Here is a 25,260-nt window from a genome sequence, read left to right on the forward strand (position 1 = left end):
CTCGCACCGCCTTGTAAGGCAGCAGGGAGATCCGCAGTCTGCCAATCCGCGCTCGCCGCCAGGGCCAAGCCCCGCCCCGGACCCCGCTCCGCGCTCCCCATTGGTCCTCAGTGACTTCATGAGCCCCCTGTTTACCTTACATGGTCACACGCGGCCTAATGGACGCCCTCCTCCGAGATCCCACGGCTGCGCGGAGCGCCGGGCGGAGGGGGGGTTAGTTTGGGGAGGGGGAAGAGCAGGAGGAGGAGAAAAGGAGGGGGGGAGAGACTACAAACTAGCAAGGATGGGGTGGGGGGTGGGGAGGGAAGGGAAGGGGGGGGAGAGAAGCGATCGCGAGAAAAAAAAAATGCAACCTCCCAAAATAAAGAGCAAAGATTGCATTAGGAGCGAACAGCGCTGCAGAAATAGATGGCAGCTTCGTGTCAGTGAGTTTGCATCCCCCTTCCTGATCCACGAGCTGGAGTGATTAGAGCCCTGGAAGGGAATTGTTACTCCCGTGGAGAAGTCCCCTTTTCCTGGCAGCCGTCTGCACTTGTACATGCTGGATGCCTCTCTCCATCCACCCCACTCACTCTCTCCTCTCTCACCTCCTCTCTTCCTCTCTCCTGCATTGATTTTTTTTTTCCTTTTTAGTTGACTGAAACAAAACAAAACAAAAGGGCCACTGGATGTCTGCCTTCTTGGGGGGTGAGCCAGACAGACTGACAAACAAACAGACCCAACTGTGTTCGGGGGAGGGTTTCTCCTCCCGTTTTGCCCGGCAGCAGCAGCATGGACGTGTTGGCTAGTTATAGTATATTCCAGGAGCTACAACTTGTCCACGACACCGGCTACTTCTCAGCTTTGCCATCCCTGGAGGAGACCTGGCAGCAGGTGAATGATTTAAATTACTTGTGTAAATCGTGTGGTGGCGGCGGAGACGCAGGGGCTGCGTTGGTGTGGGCTTGGGGTTGAATTTTTTGTTTGTTTGTTTTATTTTTTACCCCCTTTTTGGCTGTTTGTTGTCTAAAATGTTTTCGGAAACAGTCATCTGCGCTTACCTCTCCACCCACCCTCTAACCCCTTAGTGTGCTGAGCTGAGCAGCCGGTCTGAGCTGCCTGCGTTTCAGTCACCAACACACATCCTTGCGCACACGTTGTCGGGCTCACTGTCCCCAGCACAGACCTGCGTAACTTCTGGGGTTCGGAGGAACCGGGTGGGAAGCCCGTTTGGGGCTTTATGGGCCATCGATGACAGGATACTGCGTCCCTACATGCTGGAGCTCTACCTACTTGGTACCTTAAATCAGGTTCAGTTCTTTCAACTGGTGCTGACTACCGTCAGATGGGGGTCAGGAGGTAGGAGCATAGCGGAGTGTTTTCCCAGTAATTAGCGAGTGTCAATAAAAGATAGAAACTTGATTTTGAGAGGAGAAGGTGGGCAGAAGGGAGAGGAGCCCAGTGACAAAAGATACTCAAGGATATCTAGGAGGACGACGGGAAGATGTATCTCTTGAATGCTGACCATGCACTGTAGATTTCCCCAGTGCAATGCCTCCTTATGTATCCTTGTTTTCTCTTTTTTGTTTGGGGGGTCCCTCCCTGGCTAGAAGGCACAGCCTCTGACAAAGGGTGGTGTGTGCTTCCACGCCTCTGACTTTGTCTTAGAGGACTAGTTAAGAAACTCCTATGATGCTGAAGGGCACTGATGCCAAGTTGGCTAGGCATCCCACTGAGGGCAAAGTGGGTCTGGTGACAAGTTCACTGGGCTTTGTGAAGTGGGATAAAGAAAGTGCTGGTCAGTGGAAAGTGCTAAATCTGCTGCGGAAACAGTCGTTTTCTCAGCAAGGATTAGGAAGTGCTGAAGGGACACTCTGCAGGAAAGATGGTGGGTGGGGGGCGGGGGGGTATGGGTATTCTTTAAAAATACTCCAGTGTGCACCATGGAACGTCCAAGGAGACAGTCTAGATTTGCACATTGGAAGTGTGAACTCGCACAGTCCATCTTGAAGAAACCAGCCTGCCCTTGGGGAGGACTGCGAGAGGCTTGGTGTGTGGCTGTTCATGTAACTTCACCCAGTGACAGCAGCTTGTTAAGGCTAATGAACGGCTGAATTTCTTCTGCCAGGATCCGAAGCGGGATTTGCCAGCTTGAGGCTGGGATGTAACAGTTGCTGCTTTAGCGAGTGAGGTTTGGGTTTGCGTATAGGGAGCGGAGAGGCAAAGCTGATCCTCTGACTGTACCTTTGTTACTAGTTGCTCTTCTGCCCTTATTAGAGGCGGTGAGTTTTCCTCCAGGTGCTGGCCTCTGCTGTCTGTGTGGCCACAATCCATTGCTGTCCAAGGATGCGGGCAGAGACCCTCGACTTTGTCTCTGAGTGCACACATAGTTCACGCCTTCATAGCGCAAGGCGTTTCTTCAGTGCATCCTTTCCCTCATCCCTAATGAGACTGTCTCAGGAAGGGTCTCGCTAGATCTTTTCCTCCTTTTATTTCACATGCTAAGGAAGCCAAAATGTTGCCAGAGTTTCATTTTCTGAAATAGCTTTCCTTTCACGTTGTCAGCCCACTGGTGTCAAACCGGTTGCATATTAACAACTGTCTAGACAGGTTAGGGTAGGGAATCTGTTGATTTAGTCAGCCTGCCCAAGGCAGCCCTTGTTTGTGACTAACTGTTAAGCAGTGTTGGAGGGAAAAAAGTTGGCTTTATTTGTTACAGCGTTCCCTCCTGATGAATCACACAACTTTGTTTTGGTTCAAGTTTTCACAGTAGTAAAGCCTGCTTTTGGGGAAGGCCTCTCCAGAGGAAACCTGCTTTTCTAGATCTGGTTAGACCATCCAGGAGAGAGTCTGGATCTGTAAAGAAACATCACTGGTTTGATAATTAGGGGATGTATTAGATCTATTGTTTCCTCGGAAGCCTTCTGTGCTTTTCCTTCCCCTCCTCTCCATACCCCTTTCTACTTGCCTCTGTCAAGGAACCTGTAGCTTAGTTTCTATCTGCAGGCCAAGGAATCTCACCCCCCCCTACCCCCCATCCCCAACACACACACCTCCCTCCTTCTTGACTTAACCCTCCCCAACCAGCAACTACTCTTACCTTAAAACCCTTTGCCAAGCTATTTGAGAGGCATGCTCATAGTCCACACTGAAACATAACTTGTGGGGAAGCTCTGCTAAAGAAGATATCGCTCTAAGGAGCTCTCTGCCCTGGTCTCTGTAGTCACAACTGCTCTCTTGAAAGGTGACTGTGACTCTAAGTTCATGCTGATGACAAAACCTCCAACCTCCATCTCTTCCTTCCTCCCTCTCCTGCCCCCGCCCCTGCCGACCTGTCCCCCTTGCTGCTTCTGAGTGTAAGGAGGGGGGATGGTTATATGGAAGTGTCGGGGCCAAGTCAACCATCACATGGTGAAATTTTGAGACTCCTTTGCTCAAAATGGCTTAAGAAGATTGCTACAAAGAACCCCCAGGCAGGAGGAAGTTTCCTGATGCTCTGGGGTAATCAGATTTTAGAGGTCAGATGAGGAGCAATTATTAGATGTTCTCTGAAAGTGAACAGTGTACCTGGCCTTGAGGAGATGAGCGAAATACAGAGATTCCAATAATCTGATTTGGTTTGTAGAGAAAGAGTGGCTTGGATAATAAACCCAAGAACATCTGTGCATCTGAAAATTAAGGATGGACTCTTTGGGGATTTTATTTTAAACTGTGGCCTGGAATAATTGTCCTGCTTAACAGTCAGTGAGCTTGGGATGGTCCTCCTGTCATGGGGGTCATCATTTTGACATTGGGCTTTCAGGCAGTGATGTCTTTAGCAACCTACAGCTCCAACTCTGAAAATCATTGCCGGTGTAATTTTAAAATCCAGATGCACATCCTACATTAACAGCTCTCCATTCCTGGGCTCTGACTGCATACTTAAGCACTCGGCCCAAGTAACATCATCTCTGCCTGTCATATAACTGTAAATTACACTGTGCTTATGTGGTCTATTATTTTATGGAATTCAGCTGACGCACAACTCTTAAGGCTACCAGCCTTCGGTTCTTCGGAAACTTGCAGGAAATTTTCCAAGAGCCATCTGAGCAAAAGTAGGAAAAAGTCAAAGGTAGGACAGAAGCCGGAGTAGCTTATAGGGTGCCACTTGATGATTCATGAGTTTTGTTGCCTGTAGAAGTCGTGATTTTTCTGGACCCACTGCTGATTTGGAAAATAAAAAGGATTTGGTATGATACTCTTGGTTATTTTTTCCCAAGAAGCTACAAAGACTTTTAGAATTTGGATAGATTTTGTCTACCTAGTCTGCTCTTTCACGAGTGCAGGTCAAGTAATGAAGTTCTGAGTCTTATTTGCACTTAGCTTTGCTCCATGCCATTGAGGAGCATGGTATGTTTACTTGAAAACTCTTAGGGAATTATGCTTGTTGTTAATGCTGATTCATAATTGGCAGATGGGGTCAGTTTCAGGCCTCCTTTTTGCTTAGAGAAAATTTTCCACTGCTACTGGAAACAAATAAATAAATCATAGAACATTCCTCCCTCCTCCCCCCATTCCCCCATTGTTTTAAACTAATGGCATACTTGGCTACTGTACGAACTAAAGTGTCCCCATAACACTGCAATTTCATCTTGGTTTCAGGCACTGTGGAACGCTTTTTACAAGGGCCTTTGATATGAGGCATCTCTAGGGGACAACCTACAAAAATGGTTGCCTTCCAAGAACAGCCTCATGATACAAGGGATGGGATTTGTTCTGGGAGCCACATTGCTTCTTCCTCTTTATGGTGATCTTGCCTTTGCACTGACTTCTACAGACCTGAGCAGCGAGGTGCTGTCTCAGCCGGAAAGACAAAGCAAACTATAGGGTCCCTGCATCTGCAGGTCTGCCTCTGTCCCCAATTTGCAGAAAACCTTGTCATGAATTAGAATTTCTTGGCAACAGCACCACCCAGGGAAATTTGTAGACACAAAGGAGCCTTGCTAACCACACTGAAAGGATAAAATAGCTGGCTTTTTTTTCCTTTTTGTATGTTATTTGTATGCTCTTCAGTTACCATAAATCTTTTTTTTTTTTTATTTGAAACAGTGACTTGGTAGATGAAAAAACAAAATGAAAACTGTCCCGTTATTCAGATTTTCTATATAAGGATGCAACCACTAAATGTAGCTTTACAAATGAGAGCACATGTGAGTGCAATCAATCACACACTTAGCCTTTCTTTAATAGACTGGTTTCCATGTTCTTTTTAGTAGATACATCTTTGTGTAGATTTAGGGGCTCACAAACATTATCATTCGGTCTACCTGTTTGCAGTTCAGTATTTTAAAGTGAGTGGATGTTACACTGCAGATATTTTTACTACATCTGTCTTTCGTGGGAGGATAAAGGAAGTGGTGACTTCTTTGTTCTCCATGAAACTCCCACCCCCCCACTCCCTACCCCGAGGAGAATGTGATGTTGGGGTCCAATCCATTTAAAGGGCAGAGCAGAAGATGCACGGTGACAGCCTCACCCTGAAATGATTTATGTTATGGGTATGTCAGAGACCTTCAGATGTGGGCTCTTCCTCTCTTCCAGCCCATTCTAAATATAAATGCCAGTGGGGGCTATTTGCCTCTCCGCTTAAATGGGAAGAGTTTAGAGAGGGTCCTAATGGGGCTTTTAGTAGCCCCTCTTATAAATCTTCAGATTCTTCTCCCTTCTGAGGATTCCTGATTTTAACTTTCTGAGCACAAGAAGGCATTGCAGTCTTCTTCAATCACTCCGTGCCCATTGCGCGAAGAAGAGTACCGTTTACTCTGGCCGGCCCCCACTGGCTCATGTTGTTGGAATAGCTGACGCCCCCTATCTCTGCAGTTTGTAGTAGTGTGCAAGGGTTTTGTTTTGTTTTCTTTTCTTTTCTTCACCTATGCTGGACCCTGTGACTGGCCAATGCAGAGAACGCCTTCGTGATTCTGGTTCACTCAGTATATCCGTGAGCATGTATGTTGGAATTGGGATTTGCTGAAAGTTTAGGACAGCTCCCCAATTTAACCTGAGTGGTGCCAGAAGTGAGGGGTGGAGAGTTAGTCTCTCTACGGAACAAATCCCTTTGTTTTCCTGAATCATCTGAATGCTTACTTAGCGTAAACCAGTAGAAACGTTTTAACCCAAACTCCTGGATCTACCCAAGTACAGTGATTAGGAAGCTTTACAACTACTAATGGTTTAAAGTCAGTGGAACAGTTTACAGTATCTCATCATTAATGTCACCTGTAACCTGGGCAAGCCTGCCCAAGGCACTCCACCACCCCGTTCCGTTGTGTGCTCAGCCTAGAACATCCACTTGAGAAACCATCCTTTTTCAATTTAGTTTAAGAGTTCCCAAAATAAATGAAGTCTTGCTCTTACCAGCACATGCTTTTACCTAAAAATGGTCATGATCTTGGTTGCCTTTATCTGCAGCTGCTGATTTGGAGAATGAGTTCTACTGCCTTGAGTCCTTTTTGTTTTCCTTACTTGGCATTTTGGTGTGACGGAGGACTTGCGAAGTGTCCTGCTATTGTGGCCATTTCTGCCTCCATTAGAGCAACTTCTACTAGCCCTACCCACCACACATGTGGTCGATTGGTCTTACAGCCAAGGGTCAGCTGCAGCCTTGGAATATGGGCCTAGTGTCAGCCTGCTTGAGGTGTGGGGGACTTCTGATTTCATAGTGATACCATTCCTGGTTGAGCTGGTGGGTGCAGCCAGTCACACCTTGTGAGATTTCCTTTGTTTATGTTAAAATATAGAAAATATCTCACAGTAAATCCTTCATTCCTTAATTGTGGTTATGTACAAAAATACTCTTTGAGTGACAGTGCACGTATAGAGTCTGACCTGTAAGCTTGACTCCAATAGGGGAGAGTAAGCATGTTCAAAAGTAAGTGATACAGAATCAGAACGTAATTGCCAAAAAAAGAAATTTTAAGTCCTGTGAGTTTTCGAACACTGACCTGTGCTTGTCTGTATTTACCCACTTTTGCCACAAGCTTGTTTATAAAACATGCTTGAGATTTACTAAGTCTTGTTGCTCTTTTAGCTAATGGCACTTTGGGGCTGGTGGCGTTTTTTAGGGCAGATGAATATACAGTGTGAATACACATGTCTGTAATGGCCAGGAAACAGCATCCATGTCATTTGGAAATGATTAGATGTAATTAAAATAATGAATGTAGAGCCACATGTGATATCTATTTCTGAATATGGGTTTATTGACATTTCCTGAGGGTCATATTGAAAGTCAGGCCCCAGGCCTTGTACTAAACCTAGGACCATAGCTTCTTGGAATTTCAAATCATGAAAGGGGTCTGGGTTTCTTTAGTTCTAAGATGCTAGTGTTGGACCAAGTGGTTGTTAAAGCAGTTGAAACATTGAACTCTGCAAGGTCATAGCTATTGTTAACGCTGATGGCTCTTCCAGGACTCAGGACCCTTTTTGGATGCCCACATCAGTTTGCTTGCTTTTGGTTATACTGTCTGGATATACTTGGAGTCACTTCTCGTTCTTACCTCCTCTCTCCTTCCGTCCCTCCCCTTAAAGGGAACAAGAAAATCCCCCTTTTTTACTTAGAACACCATGGGTACATGGGATCTTGGAATTGTCTGGGACTTAAACCAAGCTATTAAATATCTTGGTAAAGGCTTATGAGTCTGACTGAATCCCTTTTCCACTTTTATAATAATGTGTGGTGACCTGGAAAATATATACTGTCCTGAAAAAAAAAATAAGCCCCCAGTTTCAACTCTAGTTTTACTTTAAAAAAAAGTCTGTCACGTCAGTGATAACAGGTAGAGTGGGAGTAAAGAATGTGCATGATGTATATGGTAGGGCTTTGGGATGGACAGTAGAACTGGGGTTTTATGTAGAAAGCATCCAATGTGAAATGGCTTTTTCTCTGACAGCTTGCCAACAAAGAGACCGCACAAAATGGTAATAGCAGTCATGTGCCAATTCAGGAAAACTTTTTTTGAAGTTTTTAAAAATTACTAGAGTAGGCTGGATGGGCATTGAGGTTGTAATATTTTACAAATTTGAACAAAAAAAAAAGCGACATATTGAGATAAGCAGTTGGGAAGAAAGTCAGCTTCTGTGCACTTTTCAAAATGTCCCTTTGGGGCTGGTGGATGAAGTAGGCCTAAGTCCACAGTATACCTCTGAAGGAAGGGAAACACAGGGTGCTCTTCACCCCTCTGCCTGGTGATTTTTTTACCTTCTCTACCCAGTCTTGGGGACTTAACGATGGTGAGAATTCTCTGTGGGAACTCATCTCACTGATCTGTTTCACCTCTACAACCTTAGAAACTGCAGTTTCCTCTCCAAATGGAGACTTCTTCATTTCTTCAGAGCTGTATCCTGAATCTCTAACTTCGGATATTTTCCTGACTTTCAGGTCCCCAATGCGGGGATGGGTTGCAAACATGGAATGGACAACAAAGGCTTTTGGGGTTGTCACATGATTACCTCAGTTGACTGTGTCACAAAGCTTGAACTCAGCAACATCTTTCCTCCTTTCCTGGCTGCCTAGTCTATTTTATTGAGATGGTCTTTCTTCTTGTGATCTACGTTTGAAGCTCTAGTCATCTTTGGCTGCTCTCTTCCCTTGCATCCAGTCAGAGGAGAATCCCACTGCACTACCTCACCGTGGGCTTCACCTTCCCGCTCCTTCTCCCATTCCTCAGGGTAGCCCTGACACCGCCCCTGACTCTGTTTCTACCTCCATCACCATGTTTTCAAGCTCTTGATGTCTCCCCGTTGCACACAGAATGAGGCCAAACTTCTAAGAGTCAGGATGTTCTAGGATGTTCAGCTTGGCCTGGGGAATTATCACGTTTCCCCCTTTTATGTGCAGTAAGCGCCATCCAAACTGGATCGCTGTGCTTTTCCTGCTCTGGTCTTTATTTGTGTAATTTCCTTCAACTTATTATTTCTTTCTGCCTCTTCCCTTCTGATTCTGTTTGTCCAAATTCTATGCATCCTTTAACTTTCAGATGGTTGCCACATCTTCCAGGAAACTCCTTTCCCTTCCCTTGGCCGATAGTAACTTACTATTTCTACACTCTTGTGTAGAACTTTTTAATTTTTCATGATGCCTTTTAGTTTTGTTTTGTAATAGACTTTCTCTTTATTTCCCTCCCTCCCTCTTTTTTCTTTCTCCCTTTCTTTCTTCCTTCCTTCCTTCTTCCCTCCCTCTATTTCCTTCCTTCCTTCCTTCTCTTGTCTTTTTTTCCTGTTCACTTGTTTTTCCAGTTAGGTTGTTTGATGTAGAGCAGAGTTAATGCCTTGCTTATAATTTTGATAATCAGCTTTTAATATGTAACCCTTTAGGTTCATAGAGAGCCTTGTACACAGTATGCATTCAGTTGATATGTAGGGATTATGATATGTTGGTGCGTTAAAATTTGACTATGTCTGCAGCAGTGGTTTTCAAGCATGGCTGCACCCCAGACCAATCAAGTCAGTATCCCTTTAGGTAGAATCCAAGCATCAGTATTTTTTAAAGCTTCCAGGTTATTCCAGTATGCCGCCAAGACTTTGAGCCATTAAGCTATGGAGAATTAATCTTAGATATATCAGAGTTGCAGGTGTCTGCTGCTTATATGGAAATTCCTGCTTTCTAGTGTAACTTGGAGTCCAAGTGTAATGGAGGTTTAGAATAAAGCAGGACAGTGCTGGTGGATGTACTTCGTCCAGCTCAGTGGCTAATAGTGATGGCCCAAGCGTTGTTTCATCCTTCTTGTTTTGCTTTCCCTTGCCTTAAAGTGTCAAATGCAGTCCCATTTGGCTCACATTCCTGTGACCCACTAGAGGTTTGCTTAACCTGGTCAAATTCCGTTTCTGGTACCTTTGTGGTGTTGGGCATTCAGTTGCAGCCATGCAGTGCTTCAAATAATTCATTCTCGGCAGGCCCTCGACCATGAGTTTCCACTTACCTCAGCCTGCTCTGTGGTTTTAAAGGGATGGGTGCATGCATGAACATCTGTGGGTGATGCCAGGTAGGCATTAGGTAGCAGCTCTCCATACTTACTGACCTCACTGTTTGGAAGTAGACTCTGTTTATAAAGGATTTCAAAGGACCCATGTTTCTAGTAAGAGGAGCAAAAATAAACTGTGGAAGAATTGCCACTGAGGACATTCAGGCAAGGAGGCTGCCTCCTTGTCCGTGGAAGGCTTAGCTCTTGTGGTAATGACCATGGCATGTGGTGATCTTCACAAAGAAGCCTTAGAAATGCCTCTGTTTCACACTGTGATGTTTGCAAAAATGTATGTACTATAGCTACATCCTTTTATCTATAAACTGTCTTTGATGGGGGTATGGTTGGCAAGAAAGAACATCATGAGAGGAGCTCAGAGCTTAGGGTTGAAGGATGCCTTTTGGAAAGCTCAACCCAGCTGTGAAAACGGCAATTAGCTGTGGAGCAGTTGCTGTGCAAGGGAGTGCCTGCCTGCTCCCGACCCTGCTCACAGACTCACCTTCCGGAGCGGTTAGCCGGAATTCAATGGAGTGGTCATAGCGCTGGCTCTTATTTTTGGAGAGGCGGCAAATTTGTCAACGTACAAAGGAGTGGAAATAGATTCCCCCTACCCACACCTTTTGAGCTTTCAGTGTTTGTACAGATGGCCACTATAGACCCTGTTCATAGACCCCAGTTCCTGCCTATGGTGGCAGGAGGGGTCTGCTGCAAGGAGGACCTATTTGGGGCTGATTCTCCTGTGAGCCACCGGACATGCTGCTCAATGGCAAACCGAGTTGCTGTTCTAAGGTTATTCAGCCCTTACTGGTGCGTTTGCCTCTCTACATCAAGGTTCCTGTTTTTTTTTTTTTTTTTTGTATGGACCAAGAGATCATTTCCTCCGTGATGGGGATTTTCCTATTTACTTGGAGAGTCTAACAAGCATCTGTATTAAGGGTTCAGTCAGAAGGGCTCCGAGTGTCTTGCTCATGGTCTCTTGTCATTAACACATTCTTTCTGTAACTAAGGAGCAGGGAGATATTGCAGAATTTCCCATTCGGAGGTGAGAAAATTGAAGCAGAGGAAGATTAAGCAAGTTGTCTTTTTCGCAGTTGCAAAGCAACTGCAAAACCAGTGTCCATGGAACGCACTTTCCTCTTCCCTCTTTTCTCTTGGCGACTCTTCCTGTCGTCATAATAAGCATTATTATGATATTAGGTATTAGATATTATTACAATATCTAATATATATAAAAGATTCCCTGGAAATGATCTCATTTGAACTCATCATATGCAGCATTTTATTTAATCCTCCCAACTCTGTGAGGTACAGATTCTGCATATCTCCATTTTACAGATGGAGACATTGAGGCTGGAGGTATTAAATGACTCGCCTGAGGTCACACAGCTTGGAAGTGAGGATCCAACCAGGCAGTCTGCTCAATACTCTGAGTTTTTAACATTTATACTGATGCTTGGCGAGATAGGAGACACCAGGACAGAAGCTAAAGGTCATGGCCTGGCAACTGATGGACCTATATGGATTTGAATAATTCTCTGGTCTGTCTTCTTCCTGGGGCTTGTTTTTTTCATCTGTAAAAGGACTGGACTATGCTGTATCTCCTTCAGGTCACAGTGTTTGGTGGTAGTCAAATTACATGGAAGTTTTGGAATAAGGCAGAGCTGAAACCTTGAGACTATCTCTGAGCCTCATTCTGTCATCTGTGGAATGGAGTTAATACTGCTTCCATAAGGCAGGCATGTTGACTCTCTGGCCCAATGTCTGGCATTAGCATCCACTTAACAAACGCTCATTTCTTCTCCATTTTCAACTATCTTTCCTCTCAATAGCAGTGCGAAGTGGCACAGGCTCTTTTTCTAAATGGTATCACTGATCTATGATACCAGTGATCCTGGAGTATCCAAGAGAAGGTGAATGATGGAAAGCAGGGCAAGAGAGAGGTCTGGGCATTGGGCATGGTATTCCTTTATCCATCCCACAGGGAAAGCTCTTATGAAGTCACTTGTACTTAGAACTGGGGAAAGACTAGCATACCCATTGTCCCCTGAAACTGGGCCTATGTGACATGTTGAAATTTGGCTGGCCTGCTCATGCACATTTCCAAACCCATTCCCCTTTCTTTGTCTCCAGTCTTACTTATGACTTACTTCCCTTAAGTTTTTCCAGCATGTGGTTATTTTTTTTAAGAGCCAGAATTAGGCATATATAACATAATACAGTGCTGGTTACTACACCTGCCATTTCTGCCTTACCTGATGACTGAGCTTACAGCAGCTTATGAGAGTGAATCAGGTTTTATGAGATCTATAAATATCTCAGATAGGATTTTTATTTCATTTTCCTCCTTCAAATAAGATATAATGGAAGCACTCACATACACAAGGAATATTCTTTCTGTGATAAAGTAGGGTGTTTTTGAATTGGCCTCTGAAAAGCAATAATTTGATGTGGTTGTTCATGTTGGGAGTTTTATGGGGGAGGGGGAAGAATCATGCATATGCTGCCATAAAACTCAAAGATTATTTCCTCATATTGAAGGTTTAGCCCAGCACCTATGGAGAGATTTATTTCAGAGATGCCTGCCGGGTGCACAGACTGCATTTCCTCTTTCTGAGGAGTGTGTGTATTTGTGTTTTCTTTGATACATAGAAACCAGGGAAGGAGGGCCCCATTGGCTGGCAGGAAGGGGGCTCCTGGAAGGAACATTTCCAGTTCTTTCTCTAGCCTGCTTCCAGCTATCCCAAGGGAGAATGTCCTCATCCTTCTCCCCACTTCAAAGATTTCCTGGGAAGTCTTCACACCACTTAATATATCAATGAGATCTTTTCCTGGAATTTCATTAAAAAAAAATCTTAAACTCTTTTTTTTTTTTTTCACATCCAATTTTTTTTTTTTTTTTAACTACACATCAACCAATACCAGGAATGGAAAGGATTTTTCTTATCTTGCTCTTGAGAAGTATCTAGGAGGAAACTTGAACATGTAACTTTAAAAAATGTATTTTAAAAAACAAGCTGTAAGTGTTGTAAGTACCCTACTCCATTTGCCATATCTAATCCAGGGCCATTGTGACAAATTTAACTACAGATTTAACTGTCTGACTTTCTGATTACTTAGGTGTTTTGGTTTGTTTTGTTTTGCTTTGAACAACCTCTCTCTACATACATCTTCCCCAGTTCTCGTAGCTTTGTGTTCAACTAGATGGTAATTTGTTCTCATGTGAACTTAGTATACCTGAACCAAAGACATGCAGAGGATTTTTGCTTTAGTATCATTTAATTTTTTTTTCTATTTAACATCATCTCAGTGTGGAACATAATCCTACCATTTTGGCTCTGCCACATATACCCACTATTTTGTGCTTATCTTCAAATGATGTGATCCCTTTCCTTCTGGCTAGAACTTAGTTTAGGGTAGAGCTAGGAAGAGTTAGATTATCAGGGACACAAACAGGAAGCTTCTAGGCTGAACTGGCTTGAAGAGGTGTTTTATTTGGCCAGCATACATATTTCAATTTTCTTTTTAATTTGAATGTTTTTAGACAGATTGTGTGCTCATCAGTTAACCTTATCTGCATTATTTCTACCTAACTTCATTTCTGATCTCTGACCTGGACAGCATACGTTTGGATTTGTGAGTCCTAGTCTGGCCGCTCTCTGAGGCACCTTCCCCGCCCCCCCCCCCCAAAATGCTATGATTTGGGAACAACCTTTATTTGTCCACCCCAGTCTCAAGCTGGATTGCTTTATACTCTCACCCAGAATTCATTTTCATTGTGTCTTCGATTTCTCTGCCTTATTGAATGTCTTTGTTTGGGAGTCTATTTTATAGAGCAGCTTCCAAATTGCATCTGAATTTCTCCTAGTCATCCAGGTTCTGTTGCAGATCTTTGAAATCTGGGGTGGAAAAGACCATCTGGTTTACCCCTCTCCCTGCCTGGGCTGAGCAGTTGCTCCAGAGCATGTTCATTCCTTACTGGTATTTGCAACATTTTCCAATTTGGAAACTGAGTTTCCTGAGCTTAAATCCATCCCCTTCTTGGTCTAAGTGAGAGCAAAATGGGACAATACCAAACAAAAAGTATTTTTTGGTCAGAGAGCCCTCATTACCAAATGGCTGCTATTGTCAGGGTTTCTTTTGTCTCTCCCGGAGACCCAGTGGGTCAGTAGTGGGAAAGACTCCTTTTTGAGGAAGAAAAACACATAACAGGTTTCTCAGTCTGACATAGAGGCATGTTGTACAGAATCCCATTAATTGCTTTAACTGCTTATTTTTTGTTGAGGTGGATTTTATATGACTTGTTTCACGGAGGAAATGATGCTTTTTGTGTGAAGAAGTCCAGGACATTATAATAAAGTACTTTCCTGAGAATCAAGTAATTTGCTTTCTTCCTACCCTTGGCACGCAAATACTGCCAGCAAGGCACTTGGCCTTCATTTTCTAATGCTTTCAGGATGCTGTTCTACATTAGAGGTATTTAAAAAAATTTATTATTTTATATTGGCTCCCTTATATTACTAAGGATATCACTTAGGTTGACCAGATGGTGAATTTCAGGGTCGTACTTTTCCTGTTTAAAAAAGCCATTTCTTTGAAATACTTGATGCTGAGGGTTTCTCCTTCCTTTCTCCAGTCTCCCAATTCCTTTTCCTTTTTTTTTTCTTTTTAAAAACTTGAGTGCTAAGTAAAGGTCCAGCATCATTATCCTGTTACTATACATATTAAATACTTTTTAGACTAATAGCTATTTTACTGTGCGAATTAGCTTACCATTAAAATATTTCCGAAAAAAATATTTCAAGGAATGAGGGAAAAGAAAAGAAAAGGGGGAAAAAAAAACAGGCATGTGGACTTAAAGTGTCCTTGCACAGTTTTCCTATGAAAGAGAAGCAGAATGCAAAAAAAAAAAAAAAAAACAAACCCTTCGTTTTCCTACCTAAGATGTGTCTGCCTACTTTTTCCTCCTGCTTTTACTTCCATGATCTCCTCTTTTTGTGCTCCCTCTTCCTAAAGACTAGAATTTTACAAATATTAGAATTTGAAGAGCATGGGACACCTCATTACAATCTCTCTTCCCCCTCCTCAGTTTGCAGGTAACCTCCCTGAGCCTTAGAGATCATTATTTCAGTCCAAGCCAATATTGGACCTTCAAGTATTGTGAGCCCCCTTTTCAATAGTTTAAATATATTCTCATGTTAACACAATGTGTGGTGCAGCATGGTTCAAGGCAGTGCCTCCCAAAGGGTGGGATGCACTTCTTAAGTTTCAAGAGTGCAGTGTTAAATAACAACAAACTACCATGGGAAGCGGTATTTTTCCCTTTTTAGTTTTTTTTTTTTTTCAATCCTTTTGACTAACTCAAGGAGAAAGACCCAGCTTTGTGATAGTATGTCCTTAACACCAAAGGCTTGATAATCTTTCTTTCTTCTCTTCCTCCTTCTCCATCTTCTCTTTCTGCTTTTTTGCTTTCTCACTTTCTCTCTCCCCTCCTCCTCCTCTTCCTTCTCTTCTTCTTCCTCTTCCTTCTTCCTCTTTTCCTTCTTCATCTTCCTCTTCTCAGAAAGAGAGAACAGATCTCAGAACCAGAGCTTCTGGCACACAAACATCCAGCTATAAGTTAATAATATCATTTTGGTTTGTTGTTTTTAATTCTATGGTTATCTTTTATGGATAGCATTTACAGGAAAAATATTTTAAGATATATGCAACCTTAATACATAACATCTTAGGCAATTAAAAAAGAAAATGATAGGGAAATGATTGTACAGATAGAATATTGATTTGGTAAAAATGCATAGAGGTGGAATGAAAATGAAGTTTGAGAAATACTGGTGTGGTAGAAAATTCAAGAGATTTGGAGTCAGAAAACCTGGAATTTTGTCCTGACTTTGGAAGTATAGACCAGGCAAATTGCTAAACGGCATTTTCCCATCTGCGATATGGGGATTATAATAATAGGATCGTCATAATCAAATGATATATGGATGTGAAAGTGACTTGTAAACTGTCACATGCTATACAATATTATTGTTTTCTATTCTGTGGTAGGAAAGGCTTTTGTTTCAACCTTTAAACTAGCACTTCTTGTTGGCTTGCTTCCTCCCTATGATTTCTGTTCAGTTTTCTGAGGAGTAGCTTTTTATTTGTCCAAATAAGGCTATTACTTGTGATATACAGCACTTGGAAAAACTTTTCCTACTGGTTGTCTAAAAGTGGGGACATTTCTGTGTGTGTGTGTGTGTGTGTGTGCATGTACACACGCACACATGTGCACTAGTTTTTACATAAACTTTGAAAAAGTAACTTTAGTTTATAATCTATGGCATGCCAAAACTTCTGGATAAATATAGCAAATTTGCTTAATTTTTAGGTGCATTTTTAAAAATTAAAGTATTTTACCATGCAGGAAACAGTTGTGTGTGTGTGTGTGTTAGTACCCAAGGATAAAGATTGGTTTGGGGTTTGTGTAGAAGTGAGAATCCTGGGGACAGTTTGCTTCTGAAAGTGGAAGTCTGTGTGGCTGAAATGACTCACTAACAATGTACTGTCACATGTTGTTAGATGATAAGAAGATGGGGACTTACCTGCGTAGGAAGTCCAAGACTTACCATGACTTCTTAGCTTGACTTCCAAGGAAACCCAGCTTATGTCCTATAGGTATTGGAGTGACAGATCACCACGCATGCTGTCTGGAACATGAACTCTTATCCCAGCCTAGGGCAACCCTACTAGGAGGTAAATTTAGATAAGATGGGAGGTTGATCTCTCTGATGAGGACCACACTGACTCCACGACGGATGCTGAGATCTCCGCGCCACTGAAGATAGGCGCCATACTGATGAGGATTTAGGAGACCAGAATGTCAGGTCAAAGGCTGCTCAATACCGCCTCACCTGGAGCACTGGTGGAAATGTGGGTACACTTAGATCTCTGCTTGTGAGGGGCCACCAGAGTTTAGTCCATCTCTTCTGGGGGGGGAGTGGCTCTGTTTTTTTTTTATCCCCATGAGAAGTAGAAGTTTGCACCTGGGATGGCCCTGGGAAGCGGCCTAAATGGTAGCTTGGCATGGGCCTCTCTTGCTCTGTCTGTTGGGTCAGATCGAAGACACAGCTCTCCCCTGACAGTGGGTAGAGTGGGCTGAGGTCCCTGAAGCTCACAGCTTCCAGGTTGCTCTAGCTCCAGACTTTCAAGGAAAAGTGAGGATGAAGAGGGTCAGGAATGTCAGCCTCCCAGCCTACTTCTCTAGGGACTTGTCAGGACATCCCTTTGGCTCAACCTGCCACATGAGAAATTTGATTCTGGGGTCAGGAATGTGACAAAACACTTGAGTATGCAGCTGGGTTTTTGCCGTCAGTGTGATTTGCAGGGAAGTGTGGCCATAAAATGCTTGAGATCACGAATTGGATGACTCCCCATCTGGAGAGCCATACCTTTCTCTGCAAAATTAAATATTTATGTACTTTTAAGGTTTAGTTTTGATTTTTTTAAAGAGGATAGAAACACACTCAACTATTAAAAAAAAAAAAAGACAGCATAAAATGCTTTAGATCTAGTGGTAACATTTCCAAGTTCATAACAAATAGCTTTATTGGAAAACATTGTTTTGTTCTTTAAAGAAAATCAAACCAGTCCTAAAACATTTCAAGAGCCAGCTGATCTGCAGCCCTGGCCAGAGGACACTGTGCAGGGAGCAGAGGCCAGGGGCTGACATTGGTCTTCAGCACATTATGTTATCGAAGAGTTTGGTCATTGTCGTTTCCTCCTCCTCCTCTCCCGCTTTAGGGTTCCTCTGCTGTGGCTTTCTCCATGAAGCCCTGACTTATTTTCCCTTTTAAAAACACTTTTTATTTTGAAATGATTATAGACTCAACGGTGAGTTGCAAAAATAATTCAGACTCCCATTCACCTTCTACCCAGCTTCTCCCAGTGGTGACATGTGATTATATAGTTATCCAGTGATGGCTTGGTTCCTTCTGAGGCCCTTGGCTCTAAGGGAATGGGGTGGGTGTGGGAGGAGGAATCACCTAGAAAAGGTGGGGCGGTGGAGGGAGCTATCTATGAGTTGGGGTAGAGTGGCAAGCTAGAAGGAATCCAGGCCTCCCCCACCCCAGCCTCTTTGCAACTGGGGTCTCTTGACTGTTAAAATGAAAAGCCAATTATCTTCTGCAAAGGAGAAAAAAGAGAATAAAAATGTCTATTGTACATGCTGATATGCTTAGCATTTCAAATAAAAGAATATACATAAGTACTTGTTGACAGTTTCAGGGAGAAGGAGGGAGAGGGTGCTGGGGGGTGAGGAAAGGGACTTTTTTTTTTTTTTAGAAGATTTTATTTATTTATTTGACAGAGAGAGACATAGTGAGAGGGGGAACACAAGCAAGGGGAGTGGGAGAGGGAGAGGCAGCGTAGCCTGATGCCGGATTGAGCCCAGGACTCTGGGATCTTGACCTGAGCCAAAGGCAGACGCTAAATGACTGAGCCACCCAGGTACCCCCATTTTTACTTTTTATATCCTTTCTGTTCCATTGAAATGTCTTTGCTTTCGCATATGTTCATTACTTTCATTTGTTTTTAAAAGAGCAGTTCAGGTGATGGAATAATGGGCCACTTATGTTTTCCTTGTTTTTTATATATATAAAAGTCTTATATGTTAGTTTAAAAACTACCAAGCTTCTTGGAAAGATCAATAATTTGGACTGTTAAAAATTATCTATAATTATAGCACAATTGCTGTTCTTTCATGCAACCAGTAAATGAAGTCTGCTTCTCCCCTCCCTAACCTATTTGAGAAAATAGATACAAGAACCAGAGAGAGAGAGGAGGGAGGTTAAATATCCAGTATATCATTGATAAAATTGGATTTAGACCCAGTTGGGAAGGGCCATTTCATTCTGGCTTCCTGGTATTTACCCTGTCCCCACATCCTGCTAGCTTAGGGGCAAACCCATCCAGGAAAGCGTGTGGTCCACCAAACAGCAGTTCACCAGGTTTCCCCAGGCCTACCTCTCCCCAAGGTGCTTCCCATATGGCATCGGATAGCGTCAAGCCCTCCAGGAAGGGGTCAGGTTGAACAGAGATGAGTGAGCACTGCACTTTTTTTCCTTTCTTTCTCTTCCTCCCCCTCCCCCTCCCCCTCCTCCTCTTCTCTTCTCTTCTCCTTTCCTTTTCCTTTTCATTTTCCTTTCCCCCTCTTTCCCCTTTCCTTTCCTTACCTTTCCTTTCAATCACCAATTACTTTCTTTCCTGAGCAGGAGTGAATAAAGGAAGTATAAGGAAATTTAGAAGCTTTGCTGCCAGGATATTCTGGAAAGTAGTTATTTCTGGGGGAGGAGAGCCCTCAGGGAAACAAAGTACAAGGGAAAGGCTTCCCCCTACCCAAAATGAAGTCTGACGAAGAGGGAGCAGCATGCCTCTAGAGGAGGGGAGGAAGGAGCCCCACAAAGCAAGGGGAAGGGCCCAGAGTGCAGGAAAGAAGACAGGAGGCCTCAGGGGTGGTTTTACATTGGTTTGTCTGACTCAGAGGAAAGGATCAAGGGCCCCCTATCCTTAGCCCTGGTACTTAAGAAGCCCCTGTCAGAGAGAGACTGGGAGTAGTGAGGGAAGGGGAGTGACCCAAAGTGTATTTGGTTCTTGTGGGTTTTGATTTCTACCAACCTCACCTTTAAGTGAAAATGGGAAGAAATTGAGGACTATAGAGCAGAAGTCTTAATGGAAGAGTGGTCTAGGTGAAGAGAATAGAACAGAAGAATCCCATGTCTCTAAAACACTCTGGCGATGGGGACTACTTTGTCCTTTTCCTGTCCACCTGTCCACCTGCCTTTTCTTGGCTACTTCACATCAGAACAGAACTCAGTCCTAGTCCCTGAAGTCAACTGGCCCTGCTGATCAGAGTATGTCATCCATTAACAAGGGATGAACATATTAGGATAATCATACTGGGACATAGTAAACCTTTGAGATTATTGGGAAGGAAGTAGAGAGTGCTTAATTTTGTAGATGCGCTTCACTTTTCTTCTGTGATTTTTTTGGGGGGGTTCTCTTTCTTTAGGAGTTTCTCAGTGGTGTCTTGTTGATGAATAGTTGTTAGTTGCTCATGACAGGGTGTAAAGTCAAGAACAACCCATGACACTGTCTGGATGGCATCACTCTCCTGGTTCTCTTTAATTCATACATTCAATTCCTCCCTCTCTTTCTCCTTCCCTTCCTTTTTTCTGAGGGCTCTCTATGTGCTAAGCACTGAACTAGGTGCTGAGGATGCAGTAGTGACCCAGGTAGACATTGTCCCTGCTCTTGTGGAGTTTAGAGTCTAGCAGTGGACCTGGAAGATAAATACACCCAGAAGTATATATCATGACGGGATATAAGGAAAAGAACAGGATGCCAAGAGAGAATATTTCTTTAGTGACTTTCTCAGTCGCATCAGAAATAGTCAAGGAATTTTCCTGTTCATCTCACAGCTCTTTTATATACTTCCCCTGAATGTTCTCAAAATGTTTTCCTGGAAGTTTACAGTTACCACTCAAAAGGAATCTAAAATGGAACAGACATTTGGGGTTGACAAAACTTGGAACCTTTAGATACTTTTATTTCATTTACTACTAGTCTCTTGGGTTTATAACTTCCCTGCTATATTTGTGGCTGGAGTTTTAGTCTTGCTACGTAAAGAAGTCCTTACATTCCATGTTCTAGAGATATTGTTAGCATTGAGTAAATGTATTACTGGTTAAAGGTTTTGTTTGTAACCTTCTTTTTAAATACATTTATGTTATTCCTTACACAGACAAGAAAATGAGGGAAGGAAAGGAAAGAAAGAGTTAAGAGTCTTTCCATGTCACACAGCAAATAGCAGCAGGCGAGAGATTTTGACTGTGCGTGTCAGTGGAGGCCTTTATGATATCTTCCTGCACATCCTTTGTAACAAAGTCTGTATACGTAAACTCAAGAGGTGGCTTATGGTCAGCAGTTGGTGCCAGTTTGTTTTTTTTTTTAATATAGATATTATGAGCATTTCTTTCCTCAAGTTCTTCCCCAGGAGTGATTGGCAAGTTGCCATTGTCCCTGTTGAGTGATGTGAATAGTATCAATAAATGTATCAAGCTGTATTTGTCTGATTTTGGCTTGGTATGTGGTTAAAGGGAAAAAACCTTTCTGACAAGCGTGATTCTTCTTTAGCAGCCAATGGATTGAATTGATGTAGGTATGATTTGCAACGGGGGATGCTTAACCTACTATCTAGATGGAGAAGCTGAAGGCAATAATGACTTTACAAAGATAAGACATTTGCTTGATCTGCATGATTGGAGGAAGGACTTTGGAATGAAGCTGTATCTGCAAATTTAGTTTACCTTTAATGTCTGCCAATTTGCAGCCTCGCAATGCTAGTTACTGTCACTGTTGAGGGATGGTGGCAGGATAAAGGAGAGACTAACGTGTGTGTCGTATTAAGGGAAAGATGAAATGAACCCCTCCCTGGTCATTGGGTGTGCACAGGATTTGTTGGTGACACTGACTTGGTGGTGGAAGCAGTGGAATTGGGGCATTTGACCTGTGTGTGGGCAGTGGTCTCCCAGCTGAGTGGGAGTCCTCAGCAGATTAGAGGTGACACAGTATAGAGTTGGTGGTTTCATGTCCATCCAGGTATAACAATAGCTCTGCATTTTCTTTTGGTGGAAACACTCAACATGTTTCTTTTGGTACTTGTAGGTAACCCAGGAAAACTGAGTGAAAAATTAGCAACAATGGGATGCTTTAAAATTCGCGACTACGGATGAAAGACTATCACATCTGAATGATGTATTTACAATTTTGTCTTTGGTTAGTCCCCTGGCATTACCTTGTGGAAGTCGGTACCATACAGAAACTCTTTGCCATGCAGACCTTGCTTTGTCCAGCTGTACTTGCTTTCACTCTAACTCCTCGACCAAGGGCAACATTGTTATGGGAGGCTGTCAACACCAGATTCATCTGTTGAGCTAACATGGCAGCTGCCTCCCCAGAGTTAAGACTTTAATGAAGCATCCTTTTCCTTGAAGCCAGCCCGTTTCTCCCTGTCTTCTCTCTCTACCCAGACAGAGAATGAAGCCTTCCTTCTCTTATGATATTGCAAAGTTAATAATGCTGCTCTATTGATTTTGTGAGCCTCTCAGTCACTGGGGGATGCGTGGGGGATGGGCCCAGCACTCACAGAGCGCTATCCTCCAACTCTTTATCCAGCCCTGGAGCTTTTGTTTTGAATCTGGAAGCTTCCAACCAGGGCTGGATTTCCAAAGGTCAAATGTGCCTGCACATTTTGTACTTAATGAGTTAGCTCTGCCCTGAAGCCCTTGCGGGAGCTCGCCAGTGTTCAACCTGAGCGGTAGGAGAAGTAGCTTCAGAACCAGATCCAGTTGCTGACACTCCACCCTTGAGAAGTGCCTCAAGGAGCCACAGAGGGTTATTGGCCAGGAGAATGTGGTCATAAATGCATGTCTACAGGAATGGGTGAGGTTTCCTCTTTGCTTAGAAAGCCAGAAAAACATCAACAGAGACTACAAAGGAGAAAAACATATCCAGGCACTGAACCTTTGGTCCCCTCACCACCAAAACATTTGATGGTTTTTAATGAGGGAATTTTACGTCTTTAAAAAAAAAAAAAAAGGTGGGGGGAGATATGTTTTTAAATTATCTCCTTTCTTCCTTTGTTCTTTTTTCCTCATTTTTCACATTTTCTTGTCCTCTTCTATTGCTTTAAACCTGATATGCACAGATCAAGTGATCTCCGAGGAACTGATGTTTCTTTTATTTGATGATGAGAATTTCTTAACTTCTTGTGGATCTTTTTGCCTTGGCTACCAGGATACTCAGGACTGAATTAAATCTGTGCTTGATTTAGTAGCTTTTTTTTTTTTAAGCTAAGATTTGGGGGGGTAATATTTATTTCTGTCTTCTTTTGTTCTCATTTTAAGGAGTGTTATATGTGTGCTTTAAATTAGGAGTATAAATCTGAAAAGGAAAGTGCCTTAGATGATCGTTTAAATCATTTAGGTTCAGGGATATTACTTGGCAACATTAATATGACCACTGGGCTTCACTGCTGTCTTTTGAGCTCTTAATCTTTCCCTGAACTACTGAGCATCTAGAGAAACAGCCACTGCTATTCATAAGTATAAAGGCTGCAGCCAGAGCCAACAGGGGTGACAAGGGAGGGGGAAGGCCCTGAGGCCAGAGCATTATCAGCCAGAAATATTTGGCATTTTCTAGGCCCTGGAGATGCATTTCTTGCTGCCCTATCACATGTACCCCATGCATCAGAACCCCTAGACTGCTCATCCTTTTCCAAATACACAGGGGTGCTTTCCTGTGTCTGCACTATTGCTCATGTCATATGTGCTTTCTAGAATGCCATTGCTCCCTTTCTCCACTTGACAAAAGCTCACTCATTTTGCAAGGTCTAGCTTAAGTGTGTTTCTTCGTATGGCCTTCACTGACCTCTCCAGGAGAGTGAATTGTTCCTTCCTTATGTTGCCATAACACTTTGTTTACTCTATTTATTAGACACTCATATACCTTGTTATCTTTAATTGTTTGCATTTCTATCCCTCTTTCCCTACTATACCATGGGCCCTTTGCCAGCAGATATTGAACTCTAGGATTCCCTGAAGTCTCTAGCAAAGCATCTGGTATAAAGCGGCAAGCTCAGTAAATAGCTGTTAAATTTATTTAAAAGACGTAGAAGATACACTACCTCCCCCTGAAAGGCCAGCAAAGTTCTAGTGGGTGTAACCTGCTTATCCTAGAAGAGTTCTTTCTCCTTGGTCATTATCCTGTTGGACAATCTACCAGTCTGATCAAGTCACTCCAGAGAAGAGCACGCAGTGAGAGGTAATAGTGGCTCTTAATTAAGATTTTAAAACAATCATTTAAGAAGTATTTATTAAGCAGCTGATTATGCCAAACACTGTGTGTTAACCCAAGGGAAGTTTAAAACTTGGTGCCAGACCTCCAGGCTCTTAGAGATTTGTCATAGTTCTTACTGTCTCCTGCGTGACATTTCATGGTGCCGCCTCTGCAGATTTCCATTCTTGTGACAGGATTCTTGTTAAGAGCAGAGATTTAGGCTGAGTGGTGCCAGGCAAGAGTGGCTGAGTAGAAGACTGCTGAAAGCTGAGTTTATCCTTAAATAAGGGATTGGATGGAAAACTGTGGGGAATGTTCACCATAGTCTCCACCTGTCCCTACAGTCATATTCCTTGACTATTTTACTAAGGGGTGCGCTCCTCTGGGTCCCTATAGGTATTTGAGTTTGTGAATCTTGACCTAGATTTAACAGGAAGGGCATTGTTAACTTCTGGAGGAAAGCATCTGTAGAAACAACACTTGTCTACCTCAGCACCTCAAGGACAACCATGTGGCCTTGTATCATGGGACCTTATCTAAGAGACAGGGCAGAAACGGCAGTCCAGAGTCTGAAATTGAGATAGTTGGAGACATGGCACCCCTACGGACAGAGGGATCAGAGTAGTATATCCCGTCTTCCTCATGCCTTGTTTCCCTTAGGCAAGCAAGATTTGATCATGAGAAGCCAAAGACCAAAGAGGAGCTGACTTAAGGAAGACCAAAGGTAATTACAGAGGACGAGCTGGTTAAAGTCTTCCCAACTTTGGTCTATATTCTCTCCATGACAGTGCACTGCCTTTGACCTTCTGTATTTGTAAAAAAAAAAAATCCCAAAGTTGAAGGAATAAATCCAAGATTGATTAGGTATGGGATCCCAATATAATACTAAATTAACCTGATTTTTTTTAACAAAGATGGTTTTCTACCAGCACACATTTCTGAATCACAGTAATGTTCTTCACCCACTGACCATCTTCTTTTCTAGTTTGTTACTACCAGATGATTATAAACAAAACCACTTTAAAATTAATGTTCAGGTTTCATGTAGGGAACAGGGCCAAATGTCAGTTTTGCCCTTGAGCTGATCTGTCCGAAGTTTGATGGATTCCCTTGGTTAGAGATGTGTAACCTGATAAGAGCTATTGGCATCCAGGATTTTTACATAGGAATGAGATACTTGCTGTTCATCTATTTTCCACTGCTGCTATTTTTTCCCCTCTTCTTGCTGCTTCTATTCCTTTCATGTCCTTTTTAAAGCTGTGTTTTCTGTTTGACTCTTGAACAAAAGAGAAGAGTGATTGATAATGATGGTGTTAAAAGTGGTCCCAGAACCACTATACAGAAGGACACTGGGTGGGACAAATATTGAATCTGGTTTACTTAAATTTGTGTTTTTATATTTATTACA

At 43.0% G+C, this 25,260-nt stretch overlaps 1 protein-coding gene across 2 annotated transcripts in view; it reads left to right on the top strand.

The window, feature by feature from the left end:
• The first annotated feature begins 297 nt into the window (after nt 1-297).
• Nucleotides 298-25,260, top strand: part of KLF7 (KLF transcription factor 7) — an 85,798-nt gene continuing 60,835 nt past the window's right edge. Inside the window, exon 1 of one of the 2 annotated variants that reach the window (XM_080797962.1) lies at nt 298-873. In XM_080797962.1, coding sequence (XP_080654088.1) covers nt 772-873 — 102 coding nt within the window. In that variant the 5' untranslated portion in view covers nt 298-771. The remainder of the gene's footprint in view (nt 874-25,260) is intronic. The other variant, XM_080797963.1, reaches the window with a different exon arrangement.

The sequence above is a fragment of the Martes martes genome, assembly GCF_963455335.1.
Source record: "Martes martes genome assembly, chromosome: 3".
NCBI lineage: Eukaryota > Metazoa > Chordata > Mammalia > Carnivora > Mustelidae > Martes > Martes martes.